General features: G+C 42.2%; 2 protein-coding genes across 4 annotated transcripts in view; both read left to right on the forward strand.

Moving 5' to 3' along the window:
• LOC126412521 (vascular endothelial growth factor receptor kdr-like) overlaps positions 1-23,511 on the forward strand; it is an 864,770-nt gene that overhangs the window by 165,868 nt on the left and 675,391 nt on the right. The window lies entirely within an intron of this gene.
• LOC126412522 (vascular endothelial growth factor receptor 3-like) overlaps positions 1-23,511 on the forward strand; it is a 224,798-nt gene that overhangs the window by 99,782 nt on the left and 101,505 nt on the right. For all 3 annotated transcript variants that reach the window (XR_007575302.1, XM_050082159.1, XM_050082160.1), the window contains exons 9-11: positions 2,937-3,094; positions 5,438-5,600; positions 8,097-8,252. Coding sequence is in view for 2 of the 3 variants with exons in the window: in XM_050082159.1 (XP_049938116.1) it covers positions 2,937-3,094; positions 5,438-5,600; positions 8,097-8,252 (477 nt within the window). In the remaining variant the exon portion in view is untranslated. The remainder of the gene's footprint in view (positions 1-2,936; positions 3,095-5,437; positions 5,601-8,096; positions 8,253-23,511) is intronic.

Genomic DNA, 23,511 nt, shown 5'->3' on the forward strand with positions numbered 1-23,511 from the left:
CTACCAACACCAGATTTTCTGAAGTGTGCAGGCGGCAACTCGCCGTACGACATCACCTCATTCCTGTAACCCCCTGTCATCAGCCTATGCTAGTCCCAGTTCTCCACCTACGTACACCTTCCCTGCTCCCACTCCAGTACTACACACAGCTATGTTCCTCCAGGGCACCCACTAGTCGTTTACCCATCTCTCCATCCCCCCACCCCTTGTCTCTCCTGAAGGTTCAATTGTGGGATTAAATTTCAAGGTAAAAGGGTACAAGTGAAGATATTGCTATGACATTGTGATGAAATTGCTATTCTCAATGAAAGTGAAGAAGAATTACAGGATCTGTTGAATGTAATGAACAGACTAAAGAGTACAGAATATGGACTGGGAGTAAGCTGAATAAAGACAAAAGTAATGTGAACAGCAAGAAACTTGACATCAGAGTAGAGGATCAGGAAGTAGTAGTAGTAAAGGAATTCTGCTACCTATGGAGCAAAATAACCTATGATGGATGGAAAAGCAGAGTAGCACTGTTGGAAAGGCATTCCTGGCCAAGAGAATTCTATTAGTATCAAACATAGGTCATCATTTGTAGAAGAAATTTCTGAGACTGTATGTTTGGAACTCAGCATTGTATGTTACTGAAATATTGACTGTGGGAAACTGGAGCAGAAGAGAATCAAAGAATTTAAGATTTGACACTACAGATGAATGTTTTAAATTAAATGGATTGATAAGGTAAGAAATGAGGAGATACTTCGCAGAATCGGCAAGGAAAGTACTACAGGAAAAAGAGTGACAAAAAGAAGGAATAGGATGATAGGACATCTATTAAGATCCATGTATGAACTTAGTTTTTCAAGTGCCATTATGTAAAATGTTTATATATCCGTATTATGCATTAACAATGGCATTTTCAGGTTTGCTGGAAAATTGCCTAGATGTGAAATCTGACATCAATTGACGTACACATCAGCAACGGGAGTGACCCTTCATTATTACTCTTGAGATTATTATTGAGTGAGACACCAACTTAAGATTACAAAGAGTGTTTTGATGCGTTGACAGCAACATGCGGGATTTGGTGGCTGTGACTTTAATGCTTCATTGTGACATCTCTCACCATGCAATCAATGCTGAATTATGCACTTTTTAAGTGCAATTACAAACCATAAATTCACCGTATTAAAACAGACAAATAAATGAGTGACTGTGGTCTGTAACAGCAAGTCTCTCACAATAAAATATTTAAACCCAAACTGACTGACACTGGAGGATGTATTCTCAATCATTGTCTGTTGTGTGTACAGCAAACTATTTGTGATGAGTATCCTCTGATAACAAACTGACAACTGTTGTGTACTGTGCATTAAAATTTCTTACATTGGATTTAGAACAAATAATTAACTGTGGTGAGTTTGCCCACACTGCTGCAAACAAACAGGGTTTGTGTTCCACCACTACAAAATGTTTCAAAACATCTACAGCAGTTCACCACAAGCACATAGCTGCGAACAGCTATAGCAATAAATCACACTCGGGGCACAATGTGCTTAAACAACTGTAGCAGTCCATAGTGTATGCAGTGATAAGAAAGTGAACTTCCATGAACACATGAAACTAGCAACAAACAAAGCAGAAAAAAATACTCCACAAATTGGCAAGGCTAAATTAAGAACACTACAGACTACCTCTATCAATCACAAGAACTTGCATTGTACCGTCTTCCAATAAGTACTGTGATCTGCTGCAAGTGCCTGGGCACATAGACCGACACTGATCAGTAATGAGGCAGCAGTCAGACGAGGACAAGGAAAGTGGTTCCCCAGCAGATACAGTCATCTTCTGTGGACAGTACACAAATATCAGAATTGAACTACAAATAGACTAGAGCAACACAGGGACCGACATCCATAGCATAATCAAAAATGAAGAACAGTGGACACAGCTAAACATCTTGGCAAACAAGATATCTAAAATCACATTCGAGAAGTATACACAAACAAGGCAGCAGGCCTACATGTAGCAGGCAGACAGAGCCCAAAGGGTGGAAGAAAACTGATCAACACAATTCCTCAACAGCTTTGCTGCATTATAATAGCCTTACAATAGACAGTAATTTATAAATTAGATACTAGAAAGTAACAGTTAATAATATAATGTAAACACTGAACAAGAACTAAACAAATAACAACCAAATGGCAACACTTGGTAAGAGGAAAAATGGCGATGCATCAGCATGTAACAAGTGTAATGAGGGCCAGCTACGTATCTGACGCAACAGGGCAATGTGCATCTCCAGTGTGTGACTAATTTATAAAGCAAGTGGTATTAAATAGCAGACAACCTCTAGTCTATATAACTTCTAGTTTAGCCTTTATTAATGTAACTTAATGAAGGTATTGAGACTGGTGGTCAGTGTCTCGATCATATTCACACACACCAAACTGATGATGGCACCAATGCAGTCTCTTCATTCGTATCTTCTGTTTCCATTCTTCCTAAAATACTGCAATTATTTTATATTTCAAAAGTAAGAAAAAAACTGCAGAAAAATAAATACTGAAAGAACAAGGATACAAATGATGCTCACCTCCAGGTAGTGAGACACAGGCAACGTTGTGAGCAGAGGTGGGGACTAGCGGGTGCAGTATATCATGCCCCATTGGGTGCCATACTCCAGTCACAATGACCAAGTGACGATTAACATCCCATCATAAGTTAATTAGGTGGTGCATCATTGGGTCATTAAAAATACAGCAGCTAGTAATGAAAGAAGTCCACTGGACTCGGAGGGTTATGCTGTGATTAAGACTCACATTTTTGAGAGTTTGAAGAAAAATGGAGACTGGAATAATACATTAAAGTTATGAAAGTAATTCTGAGGAGGTGCAATGCAATTGCAATGCATTGTGAGCTTTCTGAATTAACATTGTCCATGTTTTCAGGAAAACCTCATGTCTACATGCCACAATATCCACTGAAATTTTTGTATAAACCATCTCAGAAAGCAAGTGCCAAAGTAAATGCCACTATTCTTGGAAGGCCAAGCCCAAATGTGACTTGGTTTTTTCAGCCAGAGGGTAAGGAGAGAATGGCCATCAATGTAAGTAACCTCCATAAATATTACTTCCATAGCTTTTCATTAATTAGTTGTATCAATATTGGAGTAAATGCTGAACCATTGTATAAAATCTGCACTTTATTAAATGGACTGTGTTGAGATTTTTCTCAGATACACATTCAAAACAAACATCTTAAAACTCAACCATTGAGTTACTGAATATTGCATTGTAAGTTGTTTCTTGAGAAACACAATATGTTGCAGATTCTGTGTTATAGCTAGAATGTTCTGAGTGTCAGTGAACGATTATCCTACTAAGGGAAACTTTGTCTTTGCAGAAAAATGGGAAGAGGTGGTGGAGAAAAGGGGGAAGGGGTTGTCATTGGGGGGAAGGGGGGGGGGGTCATTTGCAGATTTGTCTGCTTGATTTTTCTGTTTGCTGCATTGCATGTTCAAACATATCAACATTTCGTCTTGGAGGTAATCACAGAACACACAGTATTATTCTCATTATCAGTCTCCTAATAAAACATGATTATGAAAACTGAGTGTGTCTTATGTTTTGTCAAGATACAGTACAAAAATTGGGAGGAAGTCTTCAGTTATTGCTAACATTTTAATCAGAATAAAATGGACATTACTTTTCTAAGATGAAAATAAACTTTTTTGTTGTTCATATTTTGGGAGTACCATTTTTTCTGCAGTTCATCACCGTTCCATTTCTTAAGGCAAGGCGAGAACTTACAGATCAAAGACAGGTCATCCTCCAGCTGTACATTTCTCTTCCTTAACGTTACAAAATAATGTTACACTTGGTGGCATATGATATAAACCATTTTCAATGTCATTGATGCAGAGCAGTAAATAATAATAATAATAATAATAATAATAATAATAATAATGATGATGAGCGTATAGCATTGGTCGTCGGGAGACCCCTCGTGGGGCGGTTTGGCCGCCGCTCAACAAGTTCTTTAATGCCACTATGCCTGACTTGCAAGTGAATGAGGATGAAATGATGATGAAAGACACACAACACCCAGTTATCTCGAGGCCGCCGGGAATCGAACCCGGGACCCTGTGCGCGGGAAGTGAGAGCGCTGCCGCAAGACCACGAGCCGCGGACATGCAGAGCAGTATTGAAGTATTATTACAGCAAAGACATACAAATTTATAGGCCCGACAAGAACATCGCGTAGAAAGGAAACTGGTATTCATTCCAAACTACAGGTACAGCAAGTGTACCAGCAGTGTGAAGTAGTGAATTCTCAGTGGTTTTGATGCACATGTTGCTTGATCCAAAGGTGTTTTTCCTCCCAGTATCGAATAGAATAGGAAAAAAAGGAAGAATGTTGTAAAGGTGGCAAGGTAGCAATAGGAGAACTCAGATTTTTCATGTTGTCACTTAACGATGAAAATCATTTACTTTGTTTTCAATGTATGAAGAGCATGTTTTCATTTTGCTAAGCTTTGTTGAATGGTGACCATCAGTATCATTATATTAAATTCCAATTGTGTAAAAAGCCATACATAATTGCCCTTACTGAAATCTCTTGGCACCAATGTGCACTAACAGCTGAATTAAATGTTATGGTTGGTAGTAATTGTCATAACTAGTTGGTTAGGTTCTATAAGTGACTGTATAATTCTCTTAATTTTAATTCACCATTCTGTAAACCAGTTGCATTGCTGTTTCCTTTTACTGTTGTGTGTCAAAGTTATTTTGAGCCTTTTATAATTTTAAAACTTGTATGTACTGTGCTACATGTATATAATCTATCAGTATCACAAACATTCATCACATATTACTTTTACCATTTTCCCATTATTTATTTATTTGGACTTGTGAGGACCTGTTCGTGATTCTTCACACCATCTGAGGAATAAAACTGTAGGTAGATGTCATTATTTCATATTTGCTTTCTTATTCGTTATCAAGATGTAAGGGTGTGAACGATATGTGTTTATTATGTACAGTTCAGCTGTTTAGAAAACTTAATCAGAATAAATATCATCAAATTGGATATGAAGGTGTGGTTAAAAGATAAATCTGCATTTAAATTTAGATATGTGAAGAATGTAAGTTTCCATTGCTGTTGAAATTCCATAGAACTGTGTGTTTCTATTTAATAAACAGAATCACAGAAAAATGAAGCAGCTGTTTAATTCATAAAGTGCAACAAATATCACTGGAAATTTTGGTTTGAGCACAGAATTATAGATGGAAGAGTGAACTACACATACATACATACATACATACATACATACATACATTCATTATTTTTGTGATTATAAATAATTCAATTTAGTTAATTCCTAGGTTTTATTACTGATCTCAAAGGAAAGTTAAATACATGTCTCAATGAATTTAAATTTGATTTACAGAATGAAAATTTCAAAAATTATATTGTCAGTGAAGAGGATGAAGAGGATGGATATGAAACAATTTCAGAACTGCAGCTGAATGCTACAGTGTCTGGAACAGTGGAATGCATTGCTGCTAATAAGTATGGAAGTGACACAGAGAAAACACAGATCATCATCACTGGTGGGTAATTTAAAAAATTGAATGAATTATGTTGAAACCACTAGGTCTTCAGAGTTAAATTGTGGGCACAGTTGAGCTCATAGTTATTAGTTCTAATGTAGCCTGTTAATCCACTGTTACTCATTTTTCTGTCCTGACCTGGCCTAACAATGGATTACTCTTTTCACTAACATTTATTCAAACTACCTTTTTTTTTTTTTTAGAACAAATTTTAGAAAAAATTAAGAAGCCTGAGACTCAACAGTGTTTCTTAAATTTGTATTTATCAGTTGTGCTTCTTCTGGTGGCAAAGATTTTTTTTTTCTTTGTGGTAACTACCTAAAGTAACTTTCAATGCCTGTAACGAAACATTAAATTTTTTGAAGTTGCATACTGCACCACAGATTTTTTCCTTTTTTTCCCTGAATCTTCAGAATTTCTTTCCAGAGTTTCATTTTAATGTGACTTCCAACTAATCATGCCATAATGCTGTAAGTCATCAGTTAGTACATCAAATAAAATAATTATTTTGTTTACACTACGGATTACACCTGCTAGCTGTCATGCTTTGACAGTAATAAGCAATATTAACTTCACAAAAAGGAAATTAACTTTTTTAAGTTATAATTCTTAAATTCATGTTCTCATTCATGTTCACAAATTATTAATTTTGTTGTGAGCTTATTGTTTTATTACTGTGATGATTCTGGCCGAGCCCCTTTGATTGTCATTTAAAGGTAACTACAATTCATTACACGTGGAAATGTCATCAGAATCCAATTGCAGTACTTTTCTGTATGCAACAGTGTCATCAGTGGTGGTATTATAGTGGTGTTGATTCTATCTGATAAACCATTCATGTATATTGAACATGTTAGATGTGCCATTAGGCTTCCTAGGAGCACACTCAATGTTACTTCCCTTTCTGTAAAACTTAGGCTATCTAGTATCACTTATTGTGTTCACTAGTCAAGTATTCAGTGTCAGTTCCATGTTCACAAATATACTCAATATAATAATGGCATGGTTAGTATTCGCTAATCGAGGTGCTGTGTCACACTTTCTGAAACTTTAGGTACACAGAGTCTCTCTCTTCACCTTCATCAAATAATATCAAGTTCATGTTTATAAGTAGAGCAAATCATCTTTCAAGTAAATGGTGTGCAATGCTCTCTCTCTCTCCACAACTACTGCATACTGCATCCATTTGAACTTGTTAGTTGCAGTAAAGCCTTGGTCTCCCTCTGTGATTTTTACCACCATTCTTTCCTTCATGACTGACAGTTCCTTGATATGGTCTATCAACAGAGGCCATCTTTTCATCAAGTTATGGCATCAGTTTCTTTTCTCCCTGGTCCAGTTCAGTGCCTCTTCATTAGCTGTATGATCTAATTCAAAGCATCAGGTTAGCTGCATCAAAAATTTCATTTCTAGAAATAGTCGTGGTGCTTTCACACCCTAAACTTCTTGGAATACATACATTTTCTTTCCAGTATCTCCTGACATTTTTTGGTCATAATTTTCTTAGGTCATTGAAATAAGATAAAATTATTAAAAATCTGAAACTTAAGAGATTTGTTTATTTTTAATACACACAAAACATTGACTTACTGCTGTAATTATCTTATTCTGATGTCCACTACGCATTTTGAATGTCATGCTTTCAGCAATGGCTGGATTCAATCCTGCCTACATTGTGGCATGCTAATTTCAGAGAATTTGGCACACAGTGATATCACAAGAAAAATATGCATAATACACAGCTGAATAAATAAGTCCACTGGATGTTGCATAGTTAAACAATTGTCTGTCAGTACACATTTACAAATTGCAGTATTTTACAGCCCTTACAGTGCCAAATTTGTGTGCCATCTTTAATTCTTTTGGTGGCTAATAAATGTTTGCTCTTACTCTCTCTCAGCTGTATTCATTTATTTGTGTTAATTTTGAATTAGTGCACTGAAAATGAATTTCTATGTGAGTACAAATCAGTACTCTATGGATGGAGGAGGTGTTGCACTTGTCAATGAAAAGGAATGCACTATAGCTTGTTAACTGTCTTACATAAACAGTTTTTGAGAATTTCGGCTGTTGAAATCCATTAGATAGTGAAAGTCCAGGTGCGTTTTTTTTTACACATAATGATACACTTGCAGGTCACACAATATTGGCGCCTTTTTTGGATTCTTAAGTAGTTCAGAAACAAAAAATTGTTTTGTTATGTGTGTTACCATCATACAAAAATGATAAAGAAGAAAGTATACTTAAGAGAAACGAATGTGTTACCAAACTAACATACGGCACAACTCTGAGGGAGATTATATCTGCTTTATAAATATGGATGCTTTTAAAATATGGACTGTTTCATTAAAATATGGACTGTTTCATTAAAATATGGACTGTTTCATTAAAATAGTAGCTCACTTGAAGAGCAAACTGTTCAAATTATTTTAATCTAATTTTCCTGTTATTCACAGAGTTTGTTGGCCACAATGACAATATTTCACAAACTTTCAGATGTAGCAGATGGTTTTGGAATATTACCAGTGCAGGAAGAAATTGTAGAAGGAGACACTGTCATTCTTACATGCCGAGCATCACGTCGTAATTTCACTAATAACATGAAATGGTATAGAAATGGAGATGAAGTTGATGGATACAGCGATACCAAACGTGAGTTTAGAAATGGAAAACATACTGGAATCCAGTACTGTATTCTATAAATATTTTAAATTGTTACTTAGAAGTATTTTGCAGTCCAGCTTTACATAATATTATATAAATATTCATATGTGTTTCTGAAAACTGGCTTCAGTTTCAGATAGTATGACACTTAGCTTCAGAAATGAGGGTGTAATGTCTCAAAGGAGTAACAGCCATGTCATACTTAGCAACAGTTCTTCTTGTGACGGGGCAGACTTGATTTACTCCCAAAAACATACAATGACTGCATTAAACGACTCAATATATACTTGGTATGAAGTTTAAAGTAAATGTTTGCCTTATGCTAAAGAGTGAATGATTATACTCTTGTTACCTGCCACATAACTTTTGTGTAATAGGAGGCTTCATGTCAGTCCACATTTTTCCGTCTGTTTTGGGTAACATTGAGTAAATTAGTTATCCTTTTGCAGGATGTGCAGTAGAGAGGAAAATGTAGTGGGGGGGGTGGGGGGGGGGGGGGGAGGGGAGTTGTAGCTGTTCAGGCTGAAACAGACTAGGCTAGGTAATAACTGGACAAGTGAATAAGGTAGAGGGGTAGAGAGAGGTGGAAAGTGGCAGCAGGCAGTGGAAGAGAAAGATGTTGGGTCAGGGGATTTAAAGGGTGCTTTTGCAGCTCTGAGTCACATGTTGTTTTGGTTCCTGTTGGTTCTATAATTGGTAGTATTATATTAGGCATGGCCTTCACCACAGTGGGAAAGGGAAAGTGGCTGGCTTAATACCAGGAAACGTAAGGTCATGAATGGTAAAATACCAGTGGTTACCAGTATCGGAGCAGCATCTCTTTTAGGGTTGTGAAGATCCAAAGAAATGAAGTTTCAAGAGAGGTTAGGCTTTAAGCAATCAATCAGTTCCAGACAGAAACTAAACCACATACTGTATTTACCCGAATCTAAGCCGCACTCAAATCTAAGCCGCACCTGAAAAATGAGACTCGAAACAAAGGAAAAAAAGATTTCCCGAATCTAAGCCGCACCTGAAATTTGAGACTCGAAATTCAAGGTGAGAGAAAAGTTTTAAGCCGCACCTCCAAATCGAAACAAAGTTGGTCCATTGTAATATGAGACACAATTTAGGTCGAATGCATGACGTTACAGCTACAGTAGTTTGGTTCGAGTCGTAAGCTTAGCAGTTAAGCTTTACCAGGTAGCCATTGCTATGCGTCAGGCGCTCCGTCCATATTTATACGGGTACCCTTCCTTTTTCACATGCTTCGTCTGGTTTGAATCGATTGCTTATTTTGTTTGATCTGATAAGTGCCGTTTTCTCTGTTATAGGTGTATACGTCACTATAAGCTGAAAATGCATCACTGTACTGTGTCATGCATTGTTTGTCGCATTCTGATAGTGCGTGTTTACAGCCTGTCGCCGTTCGCGGCATGGCTTGCTTTTGTGCGCACTACTGCTGCTTACAGCTAAAAAGAGGCGAATCGTCTCATTGGCGAAGCAGTGTCAAGAGACTGCTATTTGTTGTTACTTACACTGCTGCTTTCTTTGATAATGATCAACAAGAACCAAATAATAGGCTGCGTATGATAGAACATGTTCTGAACGAGAGTTAGGCGAAAATTTTTCTCCGTTTGAAAATCTTTGCGGCCGCTTCTTTAGTACATCAAATTCTGCACAGAAATTAGTCATCTTACATTTAAAATTTAGTCAGTTGCCGTGCTTCATTTCTGACTGTATCACTATTAGGCATAAGAATAATACGAATATAAACATGACACGATACGTATATTCTTCCGGGTTTGCTGTTGTCTCACTCTAGTTTCGTAGTTTATTAGGCAGACAGGATTTAAATGAGGTAGCAGCAAACACGAAAGAATACATGGCAAAATGTTTATATTCGTATTATTCTTACGGTGAAGAGAATACTGCATGTGATTCACATTTCATCAGGTTCCTATTAGCAACCATCTCTTCTCACAGGTAGGAAAAAACTCGGAACGTAAAGTTGGCCATATTGACAAAGATCCCTAACAGTCTTGCCAGTCGGATTTTCGTAGTACATTGAAATTCTGCTGCATTCGAAGATGAACAATACGGAATTTGTATTTACTTCGTTGGATAATGTATGAAAATGCAGTGGTCGAAACTCGGGGCGGAGAAAAAAAAAGCTAGTCTTCTACCTTTTTTGTAAATTTATTTACTGATGCAGAGGTTTTGGCGCCAGTATTTATCTTTGTGCCCACAAAGCATGCTTGTGTAGCGCTACATATATTCGACGGCAGAAGTTAGTTGTGGCGGCACCTATCAACATTTTTCAGAACTCCCTCTTGCTTTGCACTCGATTCTAAGCCGCAGGCGGTTTTTTGGATTACAAAAACCGAAAAAAAAGTGCGGCTTAGATTCGAGTAAATACGGTACAGGCATATTGTAGCACGAAAAGGAAACTGCGCTTGTCAGTCAGAGGTAGTGCTGATGTTGATACTGCAGAGTATTGAAGGCCGTAAACAGACTTCAAAGAAAATTCATTACGAGAAGATAATTACATCCGGTCAAAAGATAAACAATATGGGATAAAGTGATGGAGGAGACGGCCAGAACCACAGATGAAGTGGAGGAGATAACTTTAAGAGTAAATGATGAAGTGGTAACAGATGTGTGCATAGTTGCAAATCATTCAAGCATTTCATCAGCTTCAGTAGACGCCTGCCATGGAACATCTCATATGAGCCCCTGCCATGGAACATCTCATATGAGCCATTCCAGATAACTTCTGTAATATGAAATATGTGTGTAGTTAATACTGGAATAATGTCAGAGGATGATTATAAAGCTATTTGAGGGACGATAGTGCTGAGAGAGGACAGAGTTTCGGTAAAGGTGGAAAAAGAGTAAAAGTTATACAAAAGGAATTTGCAAAGTTGTGAAAAGAATATTCACAAATGAAAACAAGTTCCAAAGACTGGAGTTAACTGTAGTTATTTTGTTTTGCGATAAAGAAGACAGTCAAGAAATAAAAAACAATAGCCTAACAGCATATTATCTCTAATACACAAAAAATTTAAAACAAAATTGTTTTAATTGCGAGTTTAGTACAGTCTACAAACTTTGAACAGAATTCTAAAACAGAAAGAGTTTAAATTACCACTTTGCCTGGAATTCGGGGTGTTAAAGAAAGCATGGAACTCACTTTCAACAAAATCTGCACCAGCAGCCTTTGAAAAAAGAGTTGACTTGACCTATATTTGTACAGGGTGATTATAACTAAACTTTTGCTACTTGGACCAGTGCACACAGAAAACTATTTCCTGTATGGGTGCCCAGCTGTATAGGACTGACATTTACAATGTATGCTAGAGTATTTACATTGTTAGTAGTGTTACTGTCATGACTTGCTGTTAGGCATCAGTACTGCTATGGAAATGCAAGAGTCAAAACACAAGCATCATTGTGCGCATTATAGTTGCAGGCAATCAACATGGATCTGGACCAGGTGAGCAGGCTTCAATTGTAAAGCTGTTTTAGCAAAACAGAAATAGTGCTGCTGCTCTTCGCAAGTATTGACACATTAAAGAAATACGGAGAGGACCTCTTTTTGCACTGCTGTTGAAGAACGATTCGGAAGTTCAAATTAACTGGTGATTGGGAATTACTCGTGGGTGAGGCTGATGACCAGCAGCACCACAAATTGTTGAAAAAGTTACCATTGTCATGTCTGAGAATCCCATGTATGATCTTCAAGCAGTGCGTGAGCTGTGTTACGACAGCTGAACATTCTGTGGTCTAAAAGTGCTACGAACATTTGTGAAATGGTATCTCTAGTGTGGTTCCAGGCTGTCATGGATGCAGATGGTTGTCGTATTGAGGAGTTCTTCTAATCTGGGATGTAAACGTGCAACAAAGTTAAAAAATGTTACCCTCTGTTGTGGAAATTAAAATATTTGTTTCAGTGGTGTATTCATTATTTCTCATTTCCGTAAAAATGTTTTTATGAACTTTCATTGCCCTAAGATTGCTTGTTTTTCATGGGAACACTATCAAGTGGGGAATGTTTAACTATAACCACCCTGTATACTAAAGCATATAGCAGAAATGCTACAGTTCCCATCAGCCTTCATGAGGAAGCTGGATAACTAAGAAGGTATGCGTGTTAGTGGAATATACCTCGACCACCTACATTTTGCTGATTATGGGGTGGTTCCTTCAAGAAGGCCATCGCTGACAACCTGTCCTCTACTCATTAAGCACAATGAAACTTTTATTTGTCCGTATTTATGAATTATGAATTACCTTTACTTTCTATTAAGCCAACATAGCCTACATCCAGAATGAGATTTTAACTCTGCAGTGGAGTGTGTGCTGATATGAAACTTCCTGCCAGATTAAAACTGTGTGCTGGACTGAGACTCAAACTTGGGTAGCTCAGTCAGTAAAGCACTTGCCTGCAAAAGGCAAAGGTCCTGAGTTCGAGTCTCCATCGGCCGCACAGTTTTAATCTGCCAGGGAGTTTCATATCCTATATCATTTTAATATAATCCTTGGATCAATAAATTACTGCTGCTGCTGCTGCTGATGATGATGATTATCTTCTTCTTCTTCTTCTTCTTCTTCTTCTACTACTACTACTACTACTACTACTACTAATACAACTACCCAGTATATTGTACTGCTATCTTCTAGAGCATATAAATCTCAAAAATGAATGGAAGAATTTACAAGTGCAAGTTTGAAATTGACTGAAAATCAGTTGTAAGAAGTCTAAAATAACACACAGTGCTCACATCAAAAAGAAACTGGGATGCATTAACAATGAAGTGAAGAGCACCTGATGCCACTGATGTAGGTCCCATTCCATGTGTTTCCATGCCAACCTGGACACCTTCCTTATAATGTAGGCCTTGAGGCCAAATTAATCATATGGAAACGATGCATACTGTCAGATATGACATACGAGGCCATACCTCCCCCCCCCCCCCCCCCCACTACACACACACACACACACACACACACACACACACACACACACAAACCATTGCCATTTGGGCGGTGGGCGGAGCTTGTGTAGCACACATTTTTGTCACGAAGAGTGTACTGTGCAATTCATTGCCAGTTCAGTGCCGTCTATGTTCTCAGCCTGGCTCATTCTGTTCATCTGCAGGGACTGTTTTTGATAGTGCTGTTTTGTTTTGTCATGTCATCAAGTACCTGCAGTGGTAGGCCCGTGATCGTGCAGGTATCACACTGTTGGCACCTGAGGTGGAAACTCCCCACCCAAGCTAAGGAGTAAATGCCCATCATGGCTGGGGCAAAGGGACTCCAAGTAGCGGTTTACTGGCCAGGTAAACTTTGCTGTGGCTGAGTGGTGCCCATGTGGAGAGCTCACATGGTACCATGGCAGAAGATTCACATATGAAACAAATGACATTCTTCTTCTGCTGCATGTCAAATGTCCACAGCAGTCTCTTCCGAAGCTAAGACATTTTGTAATGTGGCGAGGCATGAGCTCAAGATGATCCCTTTCCTGTCTACATGATGGGAGGGACATAGTGCTCAGAGGCAAGGGATAAGTACTTCCCGCAATACGTGATTTGTTCTAGGACTGACAGGGATTCTTTTTTGACTACAACACCATTATTCTTCATTGATCACCTCAAAGACAGGTTTAGGGAAGTGGCACTGATTTAAAAAGTGAAAAGCGGCTCCGTTCTGCTTAAAATGGCCTCTCCTGCCCTGTCAAGGGTGCTGCTTGTCTGCAACAAGATGGGAGACGTTCCTGTTACTGAACTTTCTGAATATGGTACAGGGTATCATTTACCATTGACATCTTCTTTTACAGACTGATGACAATCTGCATGATAAATTGGAGTGACAAAATGTTCATTTTGTCAGTTGTGTCCAGTGGAAACCAAAAATCAACAAAGCAGATATTGGAGTTTTCATCTTGGCCTTTGAAGGTGACTTGTTGCCAGAGGTGGTCAGTGTGATGGTGTATTGCTGTGATGTCGAGCCATATATTCCTCCTCCCATGCGGTACTATGAATGCATGCAGTTTGGACACTTGTCGTGGAACACAAGAATTGTGACCCCCTCACATATCAAGAGACCAAGAAGAAATACAATCACCTACATCCTCTTCAGTGATTCTGTCCTCATCCTACATCTACATCTACATTTATACTCCGCAAGCCACCCAACGGTGTGTGGCGGAGGGCACTTTACGTGCCACTGTCATTACCTCCCTTTCCTGTTCCAGTCGCGTATGGTTCGCGGGAAGAACGACTGTCTGAAAGCCTCCGTGCGCGCTCTAATCTCTCTAATTTTACATTCGTGATCTCCTCGGGAGGTATAAGTAGGGGGAAGCAATATATTCGATACCTCATCCAGAAATGCACCCTCTCGAAACCTGGCGAGCAAGCTACACCGCGATGCAGAGCGCCTCTCTTGCAGAGTCTGCCACTTGAGTTTGCTAAACATCTCCGTAACACTATCACGGTTACCAAATAACCCTGTGATGAAACGCGCCGTTCTTCTTTGGATCTTCTCTATCTCCTCTGTCAACCCGATCTGGTACGGATCCCACACTGATGAGCAATACTCAAGTATAGGTCGAACGAGTGTTTTGTAAGCCACCTCCTTTGTTGATGGACTACATTTTCTAAGGACTCTCCCAATGAATCTCAACCCGGTACCCGCCTTACCAACAATTAATTTTATATGATCGTTCCACTTCAAATCGTTCTGCACGCATACTCCCAGATATTTTACAGAAGTAACTGCTACCAGTGTTTGTTCCGCAATCATATAATCATACAATAAAGGATCCTTCTTTCTATGTATTCGCAATACATTACATTTGTCTATGTTAAGGGTCAGTTGCCACTCCCTGCACCAAGTGCCTATCCGCTGCAGATCCTCCTGCATTTCGCTACAATTTTCTAATGCTGCAACTTCATTGTATACTACAGCATCATCCGCGAAAAGCGGCATGGGACTTCCAACACTATCTACTAGGTCATTTATATATATTGTGAAAAGCAATGGTCCGATAACACTTCCCTGTGGCATGCCAGAGGTTACTTTAATGTCTGTAGACGTCTCTCCATTGATAACAACATGCTGTGTTCTGTTTGCTAAAAACTCTTCAATCCAGCCACACAGCTGGTCTGATATTCTGTAGGCTCTTACTTTGTTTATCAGGCGACAGTGCGGAACTGTATCGAACACCTACCGGAAATAAAGGAAAATAGTATCTACCTGGGAGCCTGTATCTAATATTTTCTGGGTCTCATGAACAAATAAAGTGATTTGGATCTCACACGATCGCTGTTTCCGGAATCCATGGTGATTCCTACAGAGTAGATTCTGGGTTTCCAGAAATGACATGACACCCGAGCAAAAAACATGTTCTAAAATTCTACAACAGATCGATGTAAGAGATATAGGCCTATAGTCTTGCGCATCTGCTCGACGACTGTTCTTGAAGACTGGGACTACCTGTGCTCTTTTCCAATCATTTGGAACCCTCTGTTCTTCTAGAGACTTGCGGTACACGGCTGTTAGAAGGGGGGCAAGTTCTTCCGCGTACTCTGTGTAGAATCGAATTGGTATCCTGTCAGGTCCAGTGGACTTTCCTCTGTTGAGTGATTCAAGTTGTTTTTCTATTCCTTGGACACTTATTTCGATGTCAGCCATTTTTTCGTTTGTGCAAGGATTTAGAGAAGGAACTGCAGTGCGGTCTTCCTCTGTGAAACAGCTTTGGAAAAAGGTGTTTAGTATTTCAGCTTTACGCGTGTCATCCTCTGTTTCAATGCCATCATCATCCCGGAGTGTCTGGATATGCTGTTTCGAGCCACTTACTGATTTAATGTAAGACCAGAACTTCCTAGGATTTTCTGTCAAGTCAGTACCTAGAACTTTACTTTCGAATTCACTGAACGCTTCACGCATAGCCCTCCTTACGCTAACTTTGACATTGTTTAGCTTTTGTTTGTCTGAGAGGTTTTGGCTGCGTTTAAACTTAGAGTGAAGCTATCTTTGCTTTCGCAGTAGTTTCCTAACTTTGTTGTTGTACCACGGCGGGTTTTTCCCGTCCCTCACAGTTTTACTCGGCACGTACCTGTCTAAAACGCATTTTGCGATTGCCTTGAACTTTTTCCATAAACACTCAACATTGTCAGTGTTGGAACAGAAATTTTCGTTTTGATCTGTTAGGTAGTCTGAAATCTGCCTTCTATTACTCTTGCTAAACAGATAAACCTTCCTCCCTTTTTTTTATATTCCTACTAACTTCCATATTCAGGGATGTTGCAACAGCCTTATGATCACTGATTCCCTGTTCTGTACACACAGAGTCGAAAAGTTCGGGTCTGTTTATCAGTAGGTCCCAGATGTTATCTCCATGAGTCGGTTCTCTGTTTAATTGCTCGAGGTAATTTTCGGATAGTGCACTCAGTATAATGTCACTCGATGCTCTGTCCCTACCACCTGTCCTAAACATCTGATTGTCCCAGTCTATATCTGGTAAATTGAAATCTCCACCTAAGACTATAACATGCTGAGAACATTTATGTGAAATGTATTCCAAATTTTCTATCAGTTGTTCTGCCACTAATGCTGCTGAGTCGGGAGGTTGGTAAAAGGAGCCAATTATTAACCTAGCTCGGTTGTTGAGTGTAACCTCCACCCATAATAATTCACAGGAACTATCCACTTATATTTCACTATAGGATAAACTACTACTAACAGCGATGAACGCTCCACCACCAGTTGCATGCAATCTATCCTTTCTAAACACCGTCTGTACCTTTGTAAAAATTTCAGCAGAATTTATCTCTGGCTTCAACCAGCTTTCTGTACCTATAACGATTTCGGCTTCAGTGCTTTCTATCAGCACTTGAAGTTCCAGTACTTTACCAACGCAGCTTCGACAGTTTACAATTACAATACCGATTGCTGCTTGGTCCCCGCATGTCTTGACTTTGCCCTGCACCCGTTGAGGCTGTTGCCCTTTCTGTACTTGCCCAAGGCCATCTAACCTAAAAAACCGCCCAGCCCATGCTACACAACCCCTGCTACCGTGTAGCCACTTGGTGCGTGTGGTGGACTCCTGACCTATCCAGCGGAACCCGAAACCCCACCACCCTATGGCGCAAGTCGAGGAATCTGCAGCCCACACGATCGCACAACCGTCTCAGCCTCTAATTCAGACCCTCCACTCGGCTCTGTACCAAAGGTCCGCAGTCAGTCCTGTCGACGATGCTGCAGATGGTGAGCTCTGCTTTCATCCCACTAGCGAGACTGGCAGTCTTCACCAAATCAGATAGCCGCCGGAAGCCAGAGAGGATTTCCTCGGATCCATAGCGACACACATCATTGGTGCCGACATGAGCGACCACCTGCAGATGGGTGCACCCTGTACCCTTCATGGCATCCGGAAGGACCCTTTCCACATCTGGAATGACTCCCCCGGTATACACACGGAGTGCACATTGGTTTTCTTCCCCTCTCTTGCTGCCATATGCCTAAGGGGCCCCATTACGCGCCTGACGTTGGAGCTCCCAACTACCAGTAAGCCCACCCTCTGCGACTGCCCGGATCTTGCAGACTGAGGGGCAACCTCTGGAGCAGGACAAGCAGCCATGTCAGGCCGAAGATCAGTATCAGCCTGAGACAGAGCCTGAAACTGGTTAGTCAGACAAACTGGAGAGGCCTTCCGTTCAGCCCTCCGGAATGTCTTTCGCCCCCTGCCACACCTTGAGACGACCTCCCACTCTACCACAGGTGAGGGATCAGCCTCAATGCGGGCAGTATCCCGGGCAACCACAGTTGTAGTCCGATCGGGCAATGCGTGGGACGAGCTGGCCGTCCCCGACAAACCCCCATCCGGAACCCCACAGTGATGCCCAACAGCCTCAAGCTGTGTGACGGAAGCCAACACTGCCTGAAGCTGGGAGCGAAGGGATGCCAACTCAGCCTGTATCCGAACACAGCAGTTGCAGTCCCTATCCATGCTAAAAACTATTGTGAAAAGAACGTCTGAACTAATCTACAGAGAGCGCAAATAAATCAACACAAAATTTAAACGGTTATTAAAATACAAGATTGTAAATGCAGTAATGCTGCTACTTGCGCACTGCTGACACACTGCTCGGCGGCAGAAGGAGACTACGCGATTTTACACTATTCAGGTACTAAAACGCGGTGCTACAACTCTCAAATACTATAATACGCCCGAAATTTATGAATTAAACAATGCAAGTACCAAAAACACGCAAAGAAATTAAAAATTAAACTATGTAACAAATGAGTGAGCTAGGAGTATACGACTTGCTGCTGCAGCTGCTTATCCAACGACGGCAGGGAGCACACTCCTCTGTCTCCTCTGTCTCTTCTGTCTCTAGCTCTTGGATCTGCTCCCATGGCAGTTGGGGATTCTTCTCCTACTGCTACCCCTTTGGGAGTGTCAACTCCCTGTCTACTGGGGACATCAGTCCCCACCCCCCAGCTGGAGAAGCAATACCCTCCTCCAGCATTCCTGAACAGAAAGAGGTCCCTCGGGACGCTCCCCTCCATAATTATGCTGATCTGCAACAGGAAGCCAGGTGGCGGCTGACAGAGCAACGCATCGGAGCTCATAGGACTTGGCATTTCTCTTCTGTCCCAGAGTATGGAGCAGACAAGCCTGGTAGCTCCCATGCCACCAGACCCTCACATGCTCTGCCTCTGTTTCCTTTCTTGGTGGCCTCTATGGTCCCAGACTCCCTCAAACAACCTGTGTGTTAGTGGTTTATCCTCACAACCAGTGGCAGAAAGTGGCCTTGAAGCATGACTGCCTCCTTGGTCCCTTCACACCCTCGCAGGATCCTGATACCATGATCCTCCAGCCAAACTGTAGTGGTTTTTTTCCATCACTTTGCTGAACTGTGACACCTTTTGTGCGTGTCTCTTGTTTCTTGCATAGCCCTGCAAGAAACTTGTTTCCCAGCAATGCAGCCCCTTGCCCCCTGCTGCTATGGGGGCTATTTTGTGAATCCCACTGACTATGAAGTGTGTCAGGTGGTGTTTGCATGTATGTTCTGGACTACTCCTTATTGTCTCAATACTTTTGTATCATTTACCATACATGTTTGCCTGAGCTGCTAATGTCTCGTGTATGCCCAAGACTCGATGTTCATCACTTTGGGGCATCAGTACTCCAGGCAATGGCTGGCGTGCCAGATGGCCCTTGCTGTGGCTGTGTGCCGCCCACAGAGAGAGCCCCTGATCAGAGTGGGTGGTACTAGGTCAGATACCTTGCGCATGAAGCGACAAAAGCTTCACCATCCTGGCCATTCTGTGGCCGTCTCTGAGTGGTAGCAAATGTGACACTCCTTTTGATCCTTCAGCCTTCCCCTCCCTGGCCACCCCCTGGGAGGAGGGTCAAACTCGCTAGCTTGGATTGAAACCTCTCCCTCGGTACCTGGTTTGTACCAGGATGGATAGTGGAAGTTTTGGCATGACCAAGCCTTTGATTTCTGTGGAGATGATTGAAGATAAGTATGGCGAAGTGGAATCAATGAGTAAAATGCGATCTGGTGCTTTGCTCATAGGGACATCTTCTACTGCCCAGTCTGATGCCCTGCGCGCTTGTGACCATCTTGGTGACATCCAAGTTTCTGTCACGCCCCACCAATCTCTGAACTCAGTACAGGGCACTATTTTTCACTGAGATCTTCTTCTCCAATCTGACGAGGAGCTTTGTGCTAACCTCGAGTGGTGGGGGTTCGTTTTATTCGCCGTGTGCAGCGAGGCCCTCCAAACAATTGCACTGGTATGGGCTCCTTTATCCTGTCCTTCAAGGGGGATGTCCTCCCAGAGGAGGTCAAGGTCGCGGTGTATCGGTGTGATGTGAAACCTTATATTCCACCACCGATGAAATGCTTTAAATGCTTATGGTTTGGATAAATGTCTTCCTGCTGCACCATTGATCCTCTCTGCGGTGACTGTGGGTGCCTACTCCATGAGGGGAGTGCCTGTGCTCCCCTGCCAGTGTGTGTAAATTGTCATGGACAGCATTCTCCATGCTCGCCTGCATGCCCGGTGTTTGTGAAAGAAAGGAGGATTCAAGAGTACAGAACCTTAGATTGGCTCACCTATTACTGAGGCTCAACAAAAGTATGACTGGTTCCATCTTGTGTCTGTGACTTCTACTTTTACTTCAGTTACGTCCATTCCCCCTCCTACCCCCTCCTCTTCCCAGCCCCACCCCATTCGCCCCATGCCTTCTGCCTCTTCCTCATACCTCTCCACTCCCCTTCCCCCTCTCTACGTCAGTACCCATACCCTTCGGATACTGCTCCCCCTCCCTCGCCAGAGAAGTGCTCCCCTCCTTCGGCTGCCGCCGGTACCGGAGCTCCCGCCTGAAAGGTGATCTGCTGCTCCATATTGGCAGTGTGATCCGCGGCCAGTGGGCACCAAGATTGCCCGGTGTAATGCCATGCCTTCTGCCCTTATCTTCCTTCCCACGAGAATAAGCAGAAACGCAAGAACAAGGGCAAGGCCCCTCTCATACCCACTGAGGTGCAGCCTTCCCCCCTCCCCCGGCCAGTCAGTGAACCAACAGTGTCTGACCCCACCTATATGGATATTACCCCATCCTTATCGGTGACGGATGGTGACTCAGCGGCGTGACTGACTCTGGTCTGTTTGGTCCCCATTTGGACTCTGGCTTGAGAATCCTCCAGTGGAATTGTAATGGATATTCGCATCACCTTCCATTGTTGCAGCCCCTTATTTCCTTCTACTCTGCCACTTGTATTGCACTCCAGGAGACCCATTTTGTCAGTTCGTACTCACGTGACCTTCATGGGTTCCACACTTTCTGTCTGAACCAAATTGGCCCCTTGTGGGCTTCTGGTGGTGTTTGCACCTTGGTCCACAAGGACATTGTTAGTAAATGGGTTCCCCTCCGTACCACTCTGGAAGCCATTGCTGTCAGGGTCCATCTGGCCACTCCAATCACAATCTGTAATCTCTACCTCCCACCTGACAGGCTTCCCACATCCCTTGACCTAGCCACCCTTCCCCAACAACTCCCTTCTCCCTTCGTGCTACTAGGGGACTTTAATGCCCACAACCCTCTTTGGGGTAGTCATATGACTGCTGCCCTGGGCAGGACAGTTGAAGCTTTTCTGGCAGGGCTTGACCTCTGTTTACTAAACACAGGTGCTCCCACACACTTCAGTGTGGTGCACGGCACTTTCACTACCATTGACCTCTCCATCTGCAGTCCCGGCCTTCTTCCCTCCATTCAGTGGGGTGTCCACGATGACTTATGTGACAGTGACCATTACCCGATTATTTTTGACCTTCCTTCAGTGTGTCTCATTCCGTCACCCTCCCAGGTGGGCCATCTCTAAGGCTGAGTGGGGTGCCTTCTCCTCTGCTCCCAGCCCCCCTATATTGCCACATGACAGTGTTGATGAATCTACACAGACTTTGACTGCCGCCATTCTTTCAGCAGCTGTTTCAGCAATCCCTTCTTCCTCAGGTTCCCTCCACCGAAAGATGGTCCCTTGGTGGACTCCGGAAATTACTGCAGCCATAAGAGACTGCCATCTTGCTCTTCAACACTTCAAGTGGCACCCTTCTACTGCTCTTCTTCTGGTCTTTAAACGACTCCACACCCGAGCCCGCTACCTAATCAAATCTCTGAAACGGATTTGCTAGGAATGATATGTAGCTGCCATAGGACCACACACCCCCCTATTCACAACTCTGGGTGAAACTCAGGCGAATTTTTGTCTATCGTCCTCCCACCAAGGAGATGGCTGTAGTGTCTTAACTGCAGAATTGGTTGCCATCTTGCGCTCTCTGGACCATATCCGCTCCTGCTGAGGACTATTCTTCACTATCTTTAGCGACTCATTGAGCAGTTTGCAGACCACCTGTTGGTCATCACTGTCCAGGACTTCCTTTCTCTCCTTGCTCAACTTGGATGCTCGATGGTTTTCATTTGGACACCAGGCCATGTTGGGATTCCTGGCAATGAACTTGCTGATCGACTGGCTAAATTGGCTACTACCAGGCAATCTCTTGCTATTGGCATTCCAGAAATAGACCTTCGCTCGACATTGTCATCAGGTTTTGGCCCCTTGGGATGCAGAATGGCACTCTCTTTCTTCACCAAACAAGGTCAGTGCGATTAAGGATTCTACAACTCCGTGGTGGTCCTCCTCCCGGGCCTCTTGTAAGGCATCTGTCGTCCCATGCCAGCTCCGTAGCAGCCGTACTTGGCTGACTCACAGTAATCTCCTTCTGTCATTGTGGATTGATGTTGACTGTGGCTCACATCTTACTGGACTGCCCCAACTTAGCCACCCTGTGACAGACTTTTAGCCTTACAGACTCTCTACCCCTGGTGTTAGCTGGCAATGCCTCAGCTGTGGATCTCGTTTTACATTTTATTTGTGATGGAGGTTTTTATCACCTTCCACCTTATTGGTGAGTGGAGGGGCTGGCAGGCCCTCTTGCTCCCTCCTTTGCCCTGACTGGATTGGCTTCAACTGGGTTTGGTGGTTCACGCTTGCCTTCTGCCTTCCCACTCCTTTCCTTATGGGATCTGTTATGTCTTGAGCATCTTATGTCTTAAGCCGTGCTGCCTCTATAGCTGCCCATAATTGTGAAAGTGTCACAGGTGCAGGATTTTGTGCGAGAACTGACCTACTGATTATGTTCCATAAATGTTAAATGAGATTCAGGTAATGATCTGGCTGGCCAGATTGTTAACTGGAATTGTCTAGAATGTTCCTCAAACCAGTTGCAAACAGTTGTGGCCTGTTGCCATTGTGCATTGTCGTCCATAAAAATTCCATTGTTGTTTGGGAACACAGTCCAGATGGTCTCCATGTTGCCGAACATAACCACTTCCAGTCAATGATTGGTTCAGTTGGACCGGAGGACCCAGTCCATTCCATATAAACACAGCTCATGCCATTGTGGAGTCACTGCCAGCTTACACAGTGCCTTGTTGACAACTTGGGTGTATGGTCTTGGGTGGTCTGCACAATGCTCAAACGCTACCATCAGCTCAGGACTCACCTGACCAGCTTAAGGTTTTCCTGTCATCTAGGGCGCAACAGATATGGTTGTGAGGCACTGCAGGCAATGTCGTGCTGTTAGCAAAGGCACTGACAAACGTCTTCTGCTGCCATAGTCCATTAATGCTAAATCTCACCTCACTGTCCTAGCACATACATCCGCATTACGTTTCACATAGATTTCTGCA

Source organism: Schistocerca serialis, chromosome 7 (genome assembly GCF_023864345.2).
Source record: "Schistocerca serialis cubense isolate TAMUIC-IGC-003099 chromosome 7, iqSchSeri2.2, whole genome shotgun sequence".
Classification (NCBI taxonomy): domain Eukaryota; kingdom Metazoa; phylum Arthropoda; class Insecta; order Orthoptera; family Acrididae; genus Schistocerca; species Schistocerca serialis.